An 18089-nucleotide genomic window follows, 5' to 3' on the forward strand; every position below is an offset into this window, starting at 1 on the left:
AGGAGGGAGGGGGTGAAAGAGGGAAGGAAGAAAAATAAAAAGGACCCATGCCCCAAGGGAAGGAAGTTGGCTCCAGTCATGTTGCACACAGGTTGTTAAAGTGGTCATTCTAGAATGCAAATACTTATTTTGATGGCATCATGTCCCCACTTAAAAAATTCAAGTAATTCTCCATCGTGTCCAGGATGAAGTTTGAACTTCATCTATGATGTTTGAGGCCCTTCAAGCCCTGGCCCAGCCTTCCTTTTCAGCCTCTCCTCTCCCAGCGCCGCCCCCCCACCCCACCCCAACACTTGACATCTCACTTCACTGACCAAATGCTATGCTCCTTCACATCCTTGCCTTTGCACCTGCTGTTCCCACTACCTGGAATGGCTTCTCCTGTGATTGTGCCTTAATTTATCCTTCAAGCATAGCTCAGATGTCACTACTCAGATAAAGCCTTCCCCGGCTCCTATGGCGTCACCCATACCTCTTCTTCCTGTACCCCCTAGGAGACACTGTTCCAAGAGGGCAGGAAAAATAACAGCTGCTCACATGACAGACCACTTACTACGTTGCCAAACTCTTCTGAGGGCTCTGCACAGATTAACCTTAGTCCATCCTCACACCAACCCTGTGAGGGACATGCTATCAGCCCTCACCCCACTTGACAGAAGTGGAAACTGAGGTGTGAAGAGGTTCAGGTAACTTGCTCAAGGTCATCCAGCCAGGAAGTGGGAGAGCTGGGCCTTGTTCACCACTGTGTGCCTAGGTCCTAAACACAGGGCACAGCACATTCAATGCGCCCATGATTATTCTTTGGAGGAATGAAGTCTAGCAGGCAGTATCTTTTCTTCAACTCTGTATCCCTATACCGGGCAGGAAATATAGGCTAATAAATGTTTTTGGAACAAATGAATGGATGGATGGATGATGAGTGAATGAATGATGCAACTGCCTGCTTGCCGTAGCATGAATTTAAATTTAGCCCTGTCAGCGTCCTGATGCCACGCGGCAAAGGGTTGAGGGGAGAGGAGGAACTGAGTGACCGGGGAAAAGCGTGCAAGCTGGAACTGGTTTGGGTTTATTTATCTTAAAGTCGTTGTTTACTCAAAACCTACCTCCAGGTAGCCTAAATTAATATAATTTTCTTCCTATGTGTATATCAGGGGGTTGGCAATAGAAAACACTTGAAAACAACTTCCAACAGCTCAAGACAGATCTGGCCCAGGCAATGATACCTGCCCCTGTCCCTGCCCCTGCCCCAGCCCCGGTCTCGACCCAGCCTCAGCCCCATGCGGCCGGTGTTCACAATGGTCGGGATGAGGGAACAGAGCAGGGGGGTTGAGGTGGACAGCAGGGCGTCTGGAGTCAGAATTGCCTGGGTTTGCCCTGGCTCGACCACTTACTGGGTCTGTGACCTAGGGTAAGTCACGTTACCTCTCTGAACTCTGGTTTCCTCATCTGTAAAGGGCAAAGAAAAGAAAGAGCGTCCTCCTCACAGGTTTTGCGAAGACCAAGGAGACCACCGCCTGGCACCAAAACCTGTGTGCCGAGTGCTATTGGTTCTGTGTCATCATTGAAGGATCTGATGTTGCTGGCCCCTCTCAGGAATCTGTGAACCAGCTAGGATAGGGATTATTCCCATTTTTACAGATGAGGACACCTGAGGCCAAGGACCTCCCTTCATGGGCCAGACAGCAAAAAGGTAGCAGAAACAAGGGCTCCCTCGGAAGATAATCTAAACTCTTGAGCTTCCAACTTAGGTTCACTGGACGCCATCTACTGACCGAGGCAAGGAAGTGGCCGGAGATGGAAGAAAATGTGCAGCTGCTAGAAGGATGCGCCCTCTGGTTGGACTTTCAGGCACAACCCTCAGGCGTTGCCAATAAGCAAACAGCACCATCCTCCTAACTTACTGCTGCTGGGCTGAGATGGCCCGGATAACCGACGCCCACAGTATTCTATTTGGAAAACTGAGTCTGACCAGATGGCCGGTGGCAACTATGGTGCCAGACAATTTGACTGTATGTCCCAGACCTGACGCAGGGAGGGCAGATGAGGACGTCCTGAAGCAGCTGGCGGTGTCAGCTTGTTATCTGGCTATTTCTGGGGCAGGGAGGCTGGTCAGAGAGAGAAGTCTCCTGGGTCCTACTTACCATGGTGGTTGATATGGTCTCAGTGGTGATGGAGGGAGCAGTGGTTATGAATTCCTTTCCCCCTAGGGCAGTCCCATCCACCTGTGGTCAGAGGAAGGAGTCATCAGAGAGGGACACAGAGAGAAGCCAGATTCACCTGCAGCATCTTCCCCCTGGGCTCACGGCAATCCCAGCGACAAAGTGACAGGATGTGTGAGTGAACGTGCACTGGGGGCACGTGGGTGTTCACACACAGACTGAATTACAGACGGGCCTCATAGGCCCTCCGGTTCACTTCAGTCATCTTACTTGATTGACAAAGGAAAAATAACCCTAGACAATTTGATCAATTCTATCCAAATTTTAATGCATGTATTCTTTGACCTGGTGATCCCATTGCTAGGAATTCACTATTGGGATATAAACTTTGAAAACTTTGCCAAGAAGTATAGACAAGGAAGTGCACTGCAGCACTCATCGTTAACTGCGGAAGAGGAAAACAAGCACAGGTCCATCGATGGGAGGCTGTGTGGAAAACCAGGGTCCCCTCCTGGGTGGAACTAAGAAGATTAAGGTGGTCCACATATGCCAGCAAAGGTCGATCTCCAAGAAGATCGTTAAAAAGGTAAGGTGTAAGACAGAACAATCTCTTTCCTGTAGAATTTTTAAATATCTAGAGATGTAAGTATACACGTTGGTATATGCATTCATATTTTTCTGGGAGGAATCAGAAAAAATTTCATTTAGTTCTGTTTGAATTTCATAACTGTGAACATTTTGATGTCAGTAAGGATTACTGAGTTGTGGAATTGGGGGCCAACTTTGTTTTCTTTTTATTTCTCTGTATGAAAACAAAACCCACGTTACAAAACAGGCCAGAGGAGGAACACGTTGCCTGAGGTCACAGCTCATCAGAACTCTAGAGTCCAGACCCAGGAGTCTCGACCACTGCACTAGCAGCCTCTTCAACCTCATGCGTGTTATAAAAGCGGGAGGGAAAATTCTGGAAATGGCAGCATTCCCCATGTTGTGTTGGTTTACGTAGTTCTTCAGTCCTTAAGACAAAGACTGGTCTCCGGAGCAAGAAAGCCCTCAGCACAGCAACTCTCTGGCCAGAAAGAACCAGAACCACAGTCTCAATTTTGAAAGTTTAAAAACCACAGAAGGAACTTCGGAACCACCTGTATGAATGCATGACAGCTTCTCTGGGGTACTCAGTGTGTTTCCTCTCACTAAGACAGCGGTTCTCAACCTGTGGGTCACGACCCCTTTGGCGGTCAAACGACCCTTTCACAAGGGTCGCCTAAGACCATCCTGCATATCAGATATTTACATTACGATTCATAACAGTAGCAACATTACAGTTATGAAGTAGCAATGAAAATAATTTTATGGTTGGGTCACAACATGAGGAACTGTATTTAAAGGGCCAGAAGGTTGAGAACCACTGCACTAAGACAATGATTTGGGGGTCTCTTTTTCCCCCCGTTTATTCATTTTGCCAATCTGATGTGGAACCCTCGTGCATAAAAAAAACGACCCAACATGAGCCATTGTGACTGAAGCTGGCTTGGGGTCTCACATCTTCTCTTTCCGAGCAGGCCCTGGGGTACATCAAGAAACCTCTCGCCCTGGCCAGTTTTCTCAGTGGTTGGAGCATCAGCCCATGGACCAAAGGGTCATGGGTTCAACTCTCAAGTCAAGGGCAAGTACTGAGGTTGCAGGTTCGATCCCCAGATCTCTCACTCTCCCCGCCCCCTTTCCTCCATCCCACTCTCTCCAAAAATCAGTGGGGAAAAGTATCCTGGGGTGAGGATTAACAGCAACAAAAAAGAGAAGCCTTTCCAACTCCTTAGAGCTGTGATGGCGAACCTATGACACGCGTGTCAGAGGTGACATGCGAACTCATTTTTTTGGTTGATTTTTCTTTGTTAAATGGCATTTAAATATATAAAATAAATATCAAAAATATAAATCTTTGTTTTACTATGGTTGCAAATATCAAAAAATTTCTATATGTGACACGGCACCAGAGTTAAGTTAGGGTTTTTCAAACTGCTGACAGAGCTCAAAAGGTTCGCCATCACTGCTTTAGAGCAATCTGAAAGCCACAGTCCTAATCCACTGGCCACTGGACCTACCACGCCCCAAAGAGGACAGAAGAGACATGATCATCCCATGTAATGGATGGGGACGTTGAAGCACTAAGTGGTGTAGTCTGCCCACTCCCACAGCTCAGGAAGGACAGTAAAGGACTCGAAGAGCATCAGCGCTAAAATGGGGGCTCTGGGAGAGCCGAGGTGGCCACGGTTGGCCAAGGGGCTCTGTCATGGTGCTGATCCCACCCCAAACGCCTAATACCTGTGGCTCGGGGAACACTGAAAGGCACAGGGTACCTGGGTGTCCACAGTGGTGACTCTGGTCTGCAGCACAGCCTCTGGCTCGATCTTCTTCCTGATGGCCAGGCTGCTGACGGTCATGGTTTCCATTTTCACGGGCTGCACGGAGATGAGGAAGAACACTTCGTAACTCGAGCCCCGGCATGGCTTCTGTCACAGGCAGCTGAGGCGTAGGGTCAGCAGGTTATCTCTCACCCTACAGCTGGCCAAGTCTCCAGAAGGGTACACAGGTCAGGGCAAAAGAGGCCTGGTGTGATGTTACCGACAAACATCCCGGGAGGAGAGCCAGAACCACCAGCAGCCACCGGACAGGCCTGCCCGTGACCTTGCAACCACCGAACCTCATGGTGGCTACTAGTATATGCTGTTTTCTTAGAGCACCATTAAGAGAACATCTACTATTTAGTGAATGTGCTGTGTGCCAGACCCCATGGTAGGTATTTTCCCTACATCCATGCCACTAAATCCTGAGCGACTTCAATGGTTATGCTACCACCTCATTTGAATTGTTCTTTAGAGCAGAAGCCACACACCTGGAGGCCCCTGGGGGCCAGGAAGGGGATGTAAACGAGTGAAGTGGGCTTGTTGAGGCCTGGGGGGGACTTTGAAGCACATGGGGTGCCACTCAGGTTTGGCCAACTGTGGCCATGGCCTCTGAGTGACTGGGTCATCTGATTTTTTAAAAAAATGTATGTAATTTTTTAATGATATAAGAAAAATCCCTGTATTTTATATCCAATGCCCTGATTTTTAAATCAAGATCAAAGAAAACAGCCCGCTGGCATGGCTCAGTAGTTGAGCATCGACCTATGAACCGGGAGGTCACGATTTGATTCCTGATCAGGGCACCTTCCCAGGTTGCAGGCTCGATCCACAGTAGGGGGCGTGCAAGGGGCAGCCAATCAGTGATTCCCTCTCATCATTGATGTTTCTATCTCCCTCTCCCTCTCCCTTTCTCTCTGAAATCAATACAAATATCTTTTTAAAAATGTATGTAAAAAAGAAAACACATCTGCTAGCCAGGTCTGGCCCGAGCCACTGGCTTACAACCTACACTCTGGAAGTCATTAAGTTAAGTGATCGGTTTCTTCTGCGTCCTCCATTGGGCTAGTTCATGGCTATCTGCACAGCAGGTACCCACATATATGAACTGAATGAATGAACGGAAGCTAGCTGGTCATCTGCTTGGGAGAGGGATGATGGGTGAGGGGTGAGGAAACAAAAGAGGGGTGAGGGGTGAGGAGACGGCTGTACCCCGGAGAGAGAGCCCTTCAGTCCATCAGCTACTAGTGCCTGTTCTGTGCAGGCTTCCAGGAGCTGCCACCTGGTAGGAGAGCAGACTGGTCAGCCACTGACGTACTTGGGCTACCACCAGGAGCAGAGCATTACTGGGCCAGAGCATTACTTCCCAGGGTGGTCAGGAAAGCATCTGCTAGGGAAGTGACATCTGAACTCTGTCCTGGAACATGACACACTTGCAGGGCCGAGAAAGGAAGGAATAACCTTCCACCCAGAGGCGACAGCACAAGTGAAAGCCTGAGGGATGAGCTCACGTCTCAGGGTCTGTAGGATGGGGAAGGGGAGAGTGGTGGGAGGTAGGCTGGGGCTAGAAGAGACGAGGGAGCAAAGAAATAACATGAACAGAGATCCTCTGAAGGAAGCCCAGACAGTGTATCCCTGTGTCCCCCTCAGGGACAACGTTTCCGCTTCTCCAGGAGTTTCAACAGCTACCCCAGGAAGCCCAGGCCCCAGGGAAAGGAGCCCGGCCGGGGTCAGGACAAACCCTCTGACTTTCAGACCAGGCCAGGGCCCCTGAGAGGCGTCACAGTACATGCTCTCTGCAGTGCCATGCAGCACAGGCAGGGGGAGGAGGAGTCGAGTAAGACCCGACTTCTGGTCACTGCTTGACCTCAGGCAAGTGATGGGTTCACAGGGTTAAAACGCCAAGGTGTGCATGTTAGGGGTAAACCGAGACGGCAAACATGCGAGCACAGAGCCATGCTGTTCTGTGGAGGGACAGTCATGCAACACGAGACACAGCTTCAGCCTGAGGGATCTGGACTGCAGGCTGGCGACTTGGTCTTTTCACAGACGGCCAGGGCCCTCTGAACATGCAGTGCCTGCTGGGCCCAGTCTCAACGATGCTCCACTGTACCTCAAACTGGGGCATATCCGGGGTGGAGCAGGCCCCTCGATCCGGGCTGTCCTCGATGCCCCCGGACTCGTCGTCCTGGCTGGGGCCCCTCTTGCTGAGATCCCGGGAGAACACCAGGCCCTCTGTGTCTGAGTCGCTTTTGTCTCGGTCGAGCTCGGGCAGACTGCGGGAGAAGTCTTCGAAGGCGCTGCCGTGGTAGTCACCCATGACGGTGAAGTCGACCTCTGCCTCCAGGCTGGACGTGGAGCTGACGGTGATGCTGGAGCACTTACGCTCGATGGCCAGGTGGTTGTCCTTCAGGAACACCGCGTCCCTCTCCTGGTCCTGGTCCTCATCGCCTGTGTCACTCTCTGGGGCCCTGGGACGTGGTGGTTTGACTTTCTCCTCCGAGCCCTCCCTCAGCCCTGCTCTCTATGGCCAGATAAAATAAAAGGAACGGGAGTGTGGGACGAGAGGGAGAGAGAGAAAGAGAGAAATCAAGATGGTAAATGACAGAAGAAATCTCGGGGCCATGTCGAAGTCCCAAATGGAAGAGCAGGTCGGGAAACAAAAAACACCCCGGGAAAGGTTCCTTGACATCATAATAAGCTTAAAATAACCGAAAAGTTCCCAAGAGTGGGGATGCTGTTTTCCGGGGGTCTCCTGATAATGGCAAAGCAAGTACAAAGCAAACATCCTGCCAGTTGGTTCCCGGACAGGAGGCTCCATCCAACGTTTGGATCTGGGAGCTGATCAGAAGCGGCACTGTGCACAAGGCAGGGATGGGGGCCCAGGTCCCGGGCCCATCCGTGTGGGCTGGACTCAAGAGACAGAAACCAAGGAGGGAGACCCAGAGATCAGGAAACCCAGGCAGGGGAAGCAGAGGCTGGAGCCAAGAGCTTTCAGGAACAAAGAGGAAGCCAGCACGGTTTGTCAATTCCACTGAGTCCCCATGGGAGGGGTTAGCATCGTCTCGAGGGAGGACCAATATGGGGTAATTCCTGGGAGCTGGGTGCTGCATCAGTTCAACCCTGAGCTCCATGAGTGGGCCGATGGGCAGGCCATGGAGTGGAGGTTCTGGTCCCATCAGTGTAATTGACAACAGCAGGCCAAGGAAGTGCCGGAGGGGAACCAGCAGCTCTTGTCTGACATACATACCTCTCAACTGGCCTGTCAGGGATTAAACACCACTCATACATTTGGGGCTGGTTCATGACACTCCTTAAAACCAATCTAACACCCACCAAGTATGTTTAAAGTACATGGCTTCAGGTTCTAGAGATTCAGTGCATTTGGAGATTTGCTTGCTTAACTAGCATCCATTTAGCCAGTTTCTGGAAGGTTGAGAGGTGTGAGGACACGTTCAGACAAGCCAGAGTTGAGCTGTCATGAGAAGCACTGCCAGCGCAGGTGGGAGTCTAAGGCGGCGATGCACCCTGGCCAGGCGAGGGCGACCGGGGCATTGGGGCACCAAGGGGCTGCAGAGACCTGAGGGCCTGAGGGACTGACGAATCCCAGGCGCCCCCCTTTCCCAGGGGGTTTTGCTGTTAAACTGGCGAGGCGCTTCTCTTCCCTGACTGCATCTCCGGATTTGTTCTGGATCAGAGAAGATAGTTAGTCTTAAGGAGGCAGAAAGGCTCTGGGCACTGGGACCGAGAGGGAACCACAAGTGAAGGATGAAAACTTCTGGACTGTAGCTTCCCCAAGGCAGGAGAACCAGGGAAGGGAAAGGATGAAGGAAGGTCACTGGATAAGCCAAGCCAACAGGTAGGAACCCAGCAGGTGGGGGCAGCAAGGCAAAGCGAGTGTGTAGTTTGCTGGCGGTGGTGCCACCTTCTCCACTGCGTCAATGTGGCCCTTTGGGCACCAGATCACACCAAAAGCTGCGCGTTTGTGGCTAAGCTCACATGGGCCAAGCAGGTGAACCCTGCATTCTGCTTGGGCTACACTCAGGGTAAAGAACTCACAGGGATGGGCAAGCAGCCTTGGATTGCACTAATGACGAGGGACACTAAACATGCTTCTAAAAAGCTACAGAGCATGCGGTCACTGCCCAGCTGGGGGCAGTGGTGGGAGGGGGGGGCTCACGTGGCCAGCTCCCCCAGTAGCTTCCTCCAGCGTAGTTTCGCAGCCCGAATCGGGAGACATGAGCTCGAGTTCCTGGTGGGATGTAGTAGAAACGCCCTCGTGGCTGGTAGTGGGTGACATCATTGAGGAATGCGTGGCATTGGGGCCGGCGATGTCCTCTGGGGGTGGGAGTTGGACGAAGCCCAGGTCTGAAAGCTTATTCTGCTGCTGCTCTGCCTGACCTAGGGAGGCCTCTGAAGACAACCCACTTGGAAGGGCCCATGTTTCGCCCTGACTCGCTCGCCAACTTTCAGCTCCATGGGTCTCAAAGATCCAAATTTTGTTGGCCACTGAGGTCTTGCTGATGTCTTCCAGGGAGCCCTCTTGGCCCCCAGCTTGGAAAGGAGTCATCTTTGGCTTCCCTGAAGGGAACCCCAACCTTAGAGCTGCAACTCCCTCAACTTCTTCAAGAACAACTCTGCGCTTTCTGCTGGCAACGGGAGGTGCCTTGCGCTCACCTCTGTCCAGAGTCACAACAGGCTCCACTTGGTCCTTGGGTTCTGGGCTCCCTCTGAGAAACACAGGGGGCTGTTCTCCAAAGGGATCCCCAAGCTGCAAAGGCTCCCCTGACCCATGAGAGGCTGGGCTCACAGAAGCTTCCTTAGGAGGAGCCTGAAAGGGACCACAGGAGGCTGGGAGGGGGTTGATCACCTCCATCTGAAGAAACTCCGTGTGAACCTTGCTGTGCTCCCTCATGGGTTGTCCTGTTTGGGTGTGAACTGGTCCCTTGTCTTTGGGCAAGTTGTCGTCTCTGTCCGGTTTGGCTAGTGTCCATGGAAGGGCGCAGGCCGGGAAGTCTGGGCACACACCCGCTCCTCTGTGAGGCGAGTGGTTCCTCCATGCTGCTGGGGGACTTTTCTCAGCCTTTCCCATCAAATCTAGACTCCCGGGGGCCTCTTCCTCTGCAGTAATGGCAGGGGCTGGGTGGGTAAACTCTCCTTCCACCCTCCACCCTGCTTCTTCCCAAGCCTTAGCAAATCTCTGCCCTGGAAAAGATCCATTACCAAGCTGCTGGTCAAAGGCCTCCAGGTCATTGGGTCCTCCGTGGTCCCTGGGAGACCCCACCCCTTTCTCCAAGGAAGCTATGTGAGCTTCACCATCTTCATCCTTGCTCCTTCTGGAAGCTGTCGGAGAGCCCCACTGGGCAGAGGCCCTCAGCTCAGAGCGCTCTGCAAGCTCTCCCGGGAGCTCCCGCCTGGTCTCATCTCCAGGAGGGGCTTTCCGGCACTCTCCTCTCTCCTCCAACAGTGGAGGGAGGATTTGGTCTTCAAAATCTTTCTCTCCATAGTTGAAATAGAAGCTCCTCTCTGCACAGGAAGTATCGGTTTCATCACTCGAGTCAGCTCTGTCTTCCTCGTGGGCTGGGTCCAGCAGAAACGACTGAAGTCCTCCCTTGTCAGAGGTTGAAAATGAGACATCCACCTCTGTTGGCCCGGCCCCCAGGGCAGTGGGCCTTCCACAAGTCTGGATCTCCTCCAGCTCCTTTCTTAGCTCCACGTGGCTCTCCCACTGACTCGAGACCCGGCGCTTCCTGATGGTGGCCTCCCCGGTGCCCATCCTGAGCTGGGAGCCCTCAGGAAGCTTTTCTGCCAGAGTGCAGCCTGCAGCCAGGGGATCCCCTCCTGGGCCATTCCCGACCCGGGGGCCCTCCTCCCACAGTGACTCGAAGTCTTCAGGGCTTGCAATCATTCTTCCTTTTTGCTGGGTGTTTGCTCCTCTGGCTCCCACCATTTCCTCTGTGGCCACTTCAACTTTGAACTTGTCCACCAGGATATCCACCTTGGACAGTCTGCCATCGGCAAGGATATCTGCAAGGCCTGCCTCACTTTCTTCCTGCTGCGTGGCGGCCACTTTTAGAAGACTGAGTTCTTCTGGCCTAGTGTACTTCCTTTCTACAAATACCCAATGCTCTGAACCCTGTGTTTCAATTGGAGCAAGAAAAGTTAACATGAAATAGCAGGCACCTGAAGAACAGGTCACCTTTTCCCTTTACAAGAAGGGACCATCCTACCACCCAAAGGTCAACATGTCTATCCCCAGAACTGGCTGGGGAGAGGAAGGCATGACACTAGTCAGCCTCATCAAAGCTCCTCTTCCCATCAAAGCACTCAATAAATCATTTACCAACTCCCCTCCACCGCCACCCCAGCTTGGTAAAATGGGATGGGGTCTCCTCATGTTAACCGTGGGAAAATGGAGATCCATGGATGGGCCAGGACGCTCCCTCTTCCGTGTTCATAATATAACTGCCACTGTCGGAGGGGAAAGTAGCTGATGTTACATGAAATCATTGACTGTTGGAGCCAAAAGAACTTCTAAGACACCTTCAGTCCAATCTCCTCATTGTGCAAATGTGTAAACTCAGGCCTAGAGAAGGCCGGTGACTTAGCCAAGGCCACAGTTCGTTGACAGCAGAGTCAGGAAAAGAGTGTCTGAGTTCTGATGACTGAGACCCTGGCTAACTTATCTCACAACGTATGGCATGTGGGTCCCACTGTGATCTAGTGTCAAGTTGATGGGAAGTATTGAGATAAGTCCCATAAGCTGACCTTCCTGCAAGAGCTTCTGAGAAGGAAAGAGATGAGAATGAAAAACACTAACTGGCCAGCTGTCCTGCTTAGTGCCAGTCAGAACACATCACCGAAGGAAACAATCTAAAGATCCAGGCATATCTTGGGTCGAAAGCACCAACAAGAGGGCAGCACTGTCAAACCACTGACAGAACAGCCCCCACCTCCCTTTTGAACAACGCTTAGGAGGGAACCGTGGACTTCTAGAATCATTCAAAAAGCAAGAAGGCAGTTGGGTTTTAATCTTACAGCCACAGGAAACTTTCTTCACACAAAATCTCAGTGGAAGTCTATGTAGCACACACATGGGGCTGCCCTGTTGAAGTTGGGGGCCTAGTGCCCTGAGGTACTTTCCTCCTTTGAAATCACGGCTCTGAGTCAGCCCCTCATGGTAGAGATGTGGAAACTGAGGCCTGGGGAAGGTGAGCACCATGCCCAACGTCAGAGAGTGAGCTCGTGCAAAGGCAGGCCTAGAACCTTCTCTGAGTCCAAGTTCTGTGAGATGTATCCACGGTAAGATGTGCCCCAAACTGCTCCCGACAACAAGCTGGGGAAGTTTATCTGACCTTGAGCTCCGATTCAGGTTTATGACTTGGTGAGGCAAGATCCCATCAGACCTAAAGGATTCTGCAGGATCAAGGGAACACTGTAACCCTCTTACCTCCATTCCCCCACTCCATTTCAGCAAAATCTCCATGACTATCAGGGAAGCAAACCACATAAAGAGATTCTCGCCAACAGAAAAGAGAGATAAAAGGAAGGGGGAAGGCCCAGATAAAGTGGGGGGTAGATTCTGAGATTTTACTTCAGATTGTTAAGCTTTCAGGACCACAGCGCTCCGACTTTCCCAGAGAGAAGTGCTCTGAGAGCCTACAGACGCCAGGCCTCTCTTCTCCTCGACTTGGGAAGCAAGTGCCTTTAGTTGCTCCCGTCTCAGCGTGTACTGGTATCATCAGCCTGGCAAGGATAGCCAAAGGCAGTCCACGAAGTCCCATCTGGAATATTCTTGCCCCAAGTCTAACTAGAAAACAGTTTCTAGGCTGAGTGGGATGGGAGCTGGCACAGAACAGAAAGATTGTATACGGGGAAAAAAGGGAAATGTACTTATATTTAATTACTTTGTGCCAGGCAATACCAGTCTTTTGACTAAGTCAGCGATTTTCAAACTTTTTCATCTCATGGCACACAAAAACTAATTATTAGATTCTGAAGCACACAAAAAAATTTTTTTTGCTGATCTGACAAAAAAATAGGTATAATTTTGATTCATTCACACCAGATGGCTATTGTTGTGTTGGCTGTTGTCATTTAAAAAAAATATATTCTTATTGATTTCAGAGAGGAAGGGAGAGAGAGAGAGAGAGATAGAAACATCAATGATGTGAGAGAATCACTGATTGGCTGCCTCCTGCTCACCCCACACAAGGGATCGAGCCCAAAATGCGGGCATGTGCCCTGACTGGGAATCAAACCAAGACCTCCTGGTTCATAGGTCGATGCTCAACCACTGAGCAACACCAGCCGGGCTTTTGATTTGACAATCTAAGGGAAAAGTGGCCAGTGGCCCTGACTAAATAGTCAGGTACTGCATATTTTAAAGATTCTTGAAATCATTGGTCTAAATTATTAAATTTGATCCATTTGGTAACTTGTGAAGCAGGTGCTGTCACCCTATTTCAGAAGGGGAAACCGAGGCTCCCAGAGGAAGGTGACTGGCACAGATGACAGGGTGAGCACTGAGGGAAGAAGGGGCTCTGCTGCTAACAAGTGAAAGGGGATGTGTAGGAACCTAAAGAGGAAAGGAAGACTGAACGGAAAGAGCAAGGCTTCACTGGCACCAAAACACTGGCAGAGCCACAGCTGGCCCTGGGGACTGGCCTGGAAGTCGTTTTGACCAGATTTTAGGATGGGGAAGATGTCAGGAGAGCCCTCAGCCCTTCTTCCCACTGAGCCAAGATGCTCAGTGCCTGCTCAGAGTGCCCCCTGCTGTCAGAGGGAGGCACTGAGGTAAGACAGCCTTGGAACAGAAGCTGAAAGAGGGAGTGGAGCCGATTCTGTTCCCAGGGACAAGGAACAAGTCTCCAGCCCAGCAGTTCCGCGGACTCGAGGCTGGAGCTCTGGCTCACATTCTGGGCACAGAGGAGGGGGTCCAGGATGAGGAGCTCTCTAGAAGCCATGCCCTGGGAGAAACTGTTGAAGAAAGAAGGTTAGCGGGTGCTCAACTCTGAAGGGCCATCCTGGAGGATGCAGAGCAGGCATAAAGGCGCTTGGGGACAGAGCGACCCACGGGCCGGTGATTCAGAAGGACAGACAACTCAATATGAAAACTTCACAATGGGTGACTGAAGACAAAACGAGCTGCCGCTAAGAACAGGCAGAGCCCCCTCTGTGGAAGGGACTGGATCGAGAATTTTAGGAACCCTGAGAAAGGACGCATGCTGGCCCCCTCAAGGGTGGGCACCTGTCCTTAGCCCTGGGAGCATCCCTGTGCTCCAGGGCATCACTGCTTCCCTAACCTTGAGATGCTGTTGACTCCTATCCAACTTCTCTCAAGAGAGTGCTGATAGTTTTGTTTTTATTTTTACAACTGCGGAAAAATAACTGTGATTTATGTTTTACCACTTATGTAGCTGACTCATGTTTCTTTTACAGTTCCAGCATGTTTGCAGCAGATACAAAATTTTTCCCCGGGGAATTAAGAAAGGTACATGCCCTAAGACACACTGTGCCAACAAGAGAGGATCATATATCAAGGAGATGGTCAGTTAGTACCTTCCAATCCTGACCGTCCATGAGGTGCTGGGCCTGGATTCAACCTGGCATCCATGAAGGGGCACAGCAAGTTCCAAGAGCCCTCAACCTGCTGCTCTCCTGGGCCCAGAAGCAATGCCCTCCTCATTTAGAACACCTGCCTTACCAACATCTCTATAACCCCAAGGTTACTCCTTGGACCCAGATGCCCACTTTGTCTGTCTGGAGATCCTGACTGATCCAAGGGGAGTTTAGAAAAGAAAGAGGTGGGGGATGAATGGGATGCCATCCGCTAACCAACCACAGCTAGACCTCTCTTGGGCTTCTAAACAGTAACAAGACCTTAGGGCAGAAGACATTTAGGTGCCATGACCCCTGATCCCAAGCTTAAAGGGCAGAGCCTGCCTCTAGAGCAGTGGTTCTCAACCTTCCTAATGCCGCGACCCTTTAATACAGATCCTCATGTTGTGGTGACCCCCAATTTCATTGTTACAAATTGAACATAATTAAAGCATAGTGATTAATCACAAAAACAATATGTAATTATATATGTGTTTTCCGATGGCCTTAGGCGACCCCTGTGAAAGGGTCGTTCGACCCCCAAAGGGGTCGCGACCCACAGGTTGAAAACGGATGCTCTAGAGTCACCTGCCTCTGCAGGGCCTCAGGGAGCTCATTTCTGCCTCCCTTTGAAGCCAGAAGTGACTTCCCTGAATGGTTTCAGTCCTGATTCCTGGGCAACAATGGATGAGGGAGGGGCCTGCCCTTTATGGATTCCTGGAAAGGGGATGCCCAGTTGTCACAGCCGGGAGACAATGTGGGCTGCCCACTGTTCCGTGTGCATGGCAAAGTCTGCTCCACCCCATTCACCCCAGAGAAAGGGTTTTCTTAAGACCATTAGGGTTCTGGTTGGGTGGGGAGGTGATGACAGTAACCTCAGGAGATGCTGCGAGGCTTTTCTGAGTGAACACTTCCAAGCCTGTGGCCGTCCCAGGCTCAGGTGCCAAGTCCTGCTGAGAGGTGTCCTGGGTCCTCTGGGACTGCAGGGGAGGCCCAGGGCCAGAGGAAAGGGAAAGAGGGAGGAAGGGAAGGAGAGACAGAGAGGGAGAGAGAAAGCAGGAGAGACATACACACAGAGTCCATAAATAGCCCCGCTTTGTAAATACCACATCTTTAGGTTTCATAGATTAGGTCAGGAAGGAGCCACACCGCTGTGTGGCGGGACAGAAAGGAACTGCCCCTCCAAGCCATTCAGGGAGGGAGGCCCACGGTCAGCTGCCAGCCAGCACCGTGGCTTTGGGCCTTCCCTCATCGCCTGCTCATTCTCATTCAAGAGGTTCTGGAGCCATATCACTTGCACACGGTTCCAAGTCTTCTCTGTGTGTCTTTGCTTTAGATGATGGTTCAAGCCTGTAGTCTGGGTCTCAGCCCCTTTTAGAACGTTATCTTTGAGATGAAAACCTAGGCTTGGCAAATCGGAACTCTTCTTTATAGTTTGGGGTCCCTATTTTGGTTTAAGCTCCTACTGTTTTGCCCTGGGCCTAGATGAGGCCCAAAAATACATGAGGAAGCTACCAGGAACTATGGATGAAACACCCTGCAGATCTCCCTGCAAAGTCCATGTTTGATCAGGAATTCTAATTGTCAGCAATGCCCGTTGACTGTCCACACTGTCCAGTTTATAAAGTATGTTTATATCCATTATTTTGCTCAACTTTCTCAATAAGCCAACGCTATAGCAATCTTAGTTCCCTTTAGATGGACTGACTAGCCAGTGAGGCTCAGAGAGGTGAGGTTATTTGCCCAAGGAGTCAGACCGGTCCTTAGCTAAGGCTCCTCCCCATCCCCCAAATCTTTAAAGGCCTCTAAATGCTCCAAGGTGAGCTCCTGGACCAGACTTCTTTCCTGCAGTGGGAAGACAGGAGAGGAACAGACTCCGCCTTTCAATGATCCAATTCTAGCAGTTCCAGCTGTCACCAGCAGATGGGGCACCCCCAAGCCAGGCTGCTCTGAGGCCACTCCAATGCTCCAGGAGCCCAGCTCTCCAGGGCTCATCCTGCCTCTCTCTGCTGGAGTCTGACTGTGTCGGAAGCCCCTGCATCCCACCCCACCCACTTCAGGACTGAAGAGAGTCCACTCTGGTCAAGGGTCTCAGGGCAGGAGCAGGGCAGGTAACTGGATCACTAGACCAGCTTCCAGGCCCAGTGCAGCGTCTTCAGGGTCTTGATTATGTCAAAGGTGACCACAGAAGCCTTCAGTGGATGCAGAGATTTGCCCTCCTTCCATGGCACCGGCCTTAAAAGCCCCCAAATCATCCCTAACTTTGCGAATCACCAGCCAGGGAGCCATCTCAGCGGCCTCACTGGACGAGGCCCTCTGTCAGCCGGGATGGCAAGGCCATGGGGAGTGCTGAGTCAATAGAATGCTCTGCTCATTAGATCATGGCTGCATCAACCAATTGTCAAAGCATTAGAGGGCATCACACACACAATGACCCTATGTCTGGTCTTCACATAATTTGGTCTTGCTTCTAGGCAGTTGTGATTTAATAGCAAATACAGTGCCTGGGACACAAGAAAATCAGATTCTGGCTCCTCTTCTATCAACTATGACACTAAAAAAGTCCTTCCCCTTCTGGGCCTCAGGGCCCCATCTGTGACATGATGACCTTGAACCAAGCGGGTTCTGAGGACCCTTCCAACTTTAAAAGGGATCCTGACTCAAAGTTAACCTTCTGTGCGAAAGTCCCAGGTCTCTCAAAATGAAACAATAAGTAACTCATATTGAGCCTCTGGGTCTCTGCTTGGCCCCTCCATGCTTTATCTCATTTGATCCTTACAACATTCCTAAGAAGTAGATGCTTTATTACCTCTACTGAATGGAGGCTCAGAGAGGTTACGTCACAAGCACAGGGTCATCCAGCTAGCAGGCAGCAGAGCCAGAGTTCAAACCCAGGTGGTATAAGTCTAGATCCCAGTTGGGTTTGAGCCCAGTAAGCAGCAGCACTAGGGTATAAAAACCCAAGTATAGATGGAGGTAAAACACTGCCAAGATTTAGCAGCGCTAATAATAACGTTGCGATTATCAACACAAGAATTCTCGAGATCCGTCTTTCTCTTTTTCAATTGCTTTCCACTCTGAAAGGCACAGGGGCAGCTGGTTTCCCCTCTAGTGGGCTCTGAGGATCCTTCCTGGAGGGAATACTTCCGGATCTGTGTTTTCACAATAGGCTCAAAAGGGTCTGGTTACTAGATAGAACTCCCCTGATTCTTAGAGTTCAGTGTGCATGAAAATCGCCTGGGGCACTTGTTTCAGATGCTGATTCCAGGGCTCTGCCTCCAATATTCTCATTCAGGAGGTCTGATGTGGAGTCCAGAGTATGCATTTCTAACAAGTACCCCTTCTTCCCCATTATACTCTGGCTGACGGAAGGGGAACACACCAAGCCACTTTGAGTTTCCCAGGGTAGTCCCTGGGGTCCCAGATTCCAAGATTTAGTGACTCTGTCTTCCTCAGCTTAACTAACCACCCCAACCCCATCATCACTGCACACAGGGACAGGGAGGAGCATACAGCTGTGGGGGTGACAGTCAGTCAGCACACTTCCCCACCCTCTTTACCTAAGGCCACCATTGAGGGGTTCAGGGTGAGACTTACCTCGCTGGCTTTCTCAGGGGTGCCTTTGGGGGAGGGGGAGGCGGGCGAGGAGGGCAGCCTGCGTTCCCGCTCCCAGTCCCGATCCCGGTGGATCAGTTTGCTGTTGGGTTCCTTCAGGGTCCTCTTGAGCTCGTTGATGCTGGCCTGGTGCTTCAGCAAGACATCCTCTGGCTTGTCTAAGAACTAGGGTGATGGAGAGGACAGCCAGGCATTAGAGGAGCAGCTCCGAGATGGGCTACTGGGTGTGGTGAAAATGGCAACAGTGACCATCGCTGCCCTATATCAGCAAGGTGATTCCCATCCATGACCTGTGTCACTCTCCAGCACCTCA

At 51.2% G+C, this 18089-nt stretch overlaps 1 protein-coding gene across 11 annotated transcripts in view; it reads right to left on the bottom strand.

Annotated features, from left to right (window-relative positions):
• EPB41L1 (erythrocyte membrane protein band 4.1 like 1) overlaps positions 1-18089 on the bottom strand; it is a 119564-nt gene that overhangs the window by 12107 nt on the left and 89368 nt on the right. For 7 of the 11 annotated variants that reach the window (XM_036321336.1, XM_036321342.1, XM_036321334.1 and 4 more), the window contains 4 exons: positions 17759-17941; positions 6675-7085; positions 4517-4618; positions 2142-2222 (listed from right to left, as the gene is read on the bottom strand). In XM_036321336.1, the coding sequence (XP_036177229.1) occupies positions 2142-2222; positions 4517-4618; positions 6675-7085; positions 17759-17941 (777 nt within the window). Of the gene's footprint in view, positions 1-2141; positions 2223-4516; positions 4619-6674; positions 7086-8141; positions 8250-8741; positions 12509-17758; positions 17942-18089 lie in introns of those variants that run through there. The other 4 variants (XM_036321341.1, XM_036321340.1, XM_036321333.1 and 1 more) reach the window with 3 other exon arrangements.

Source organism: Myotis myotis, unplaced genomic scaffold (genome assembly GCF_014108235.1).
Source record: "Myotis myotis isolate mMyoMyo1 unplaced genomic scaffold, mMyoMyo1.p scaffold_m19_p_9, whole genome shotgun sequence".
Classification (NCBI taxonomy): domain Eukaryota; kingdom Metazoa; phylum Chordata; class Mammalia; order Chiroptera; family Vespertilionidae; genus Myotis; species Myotis myotis.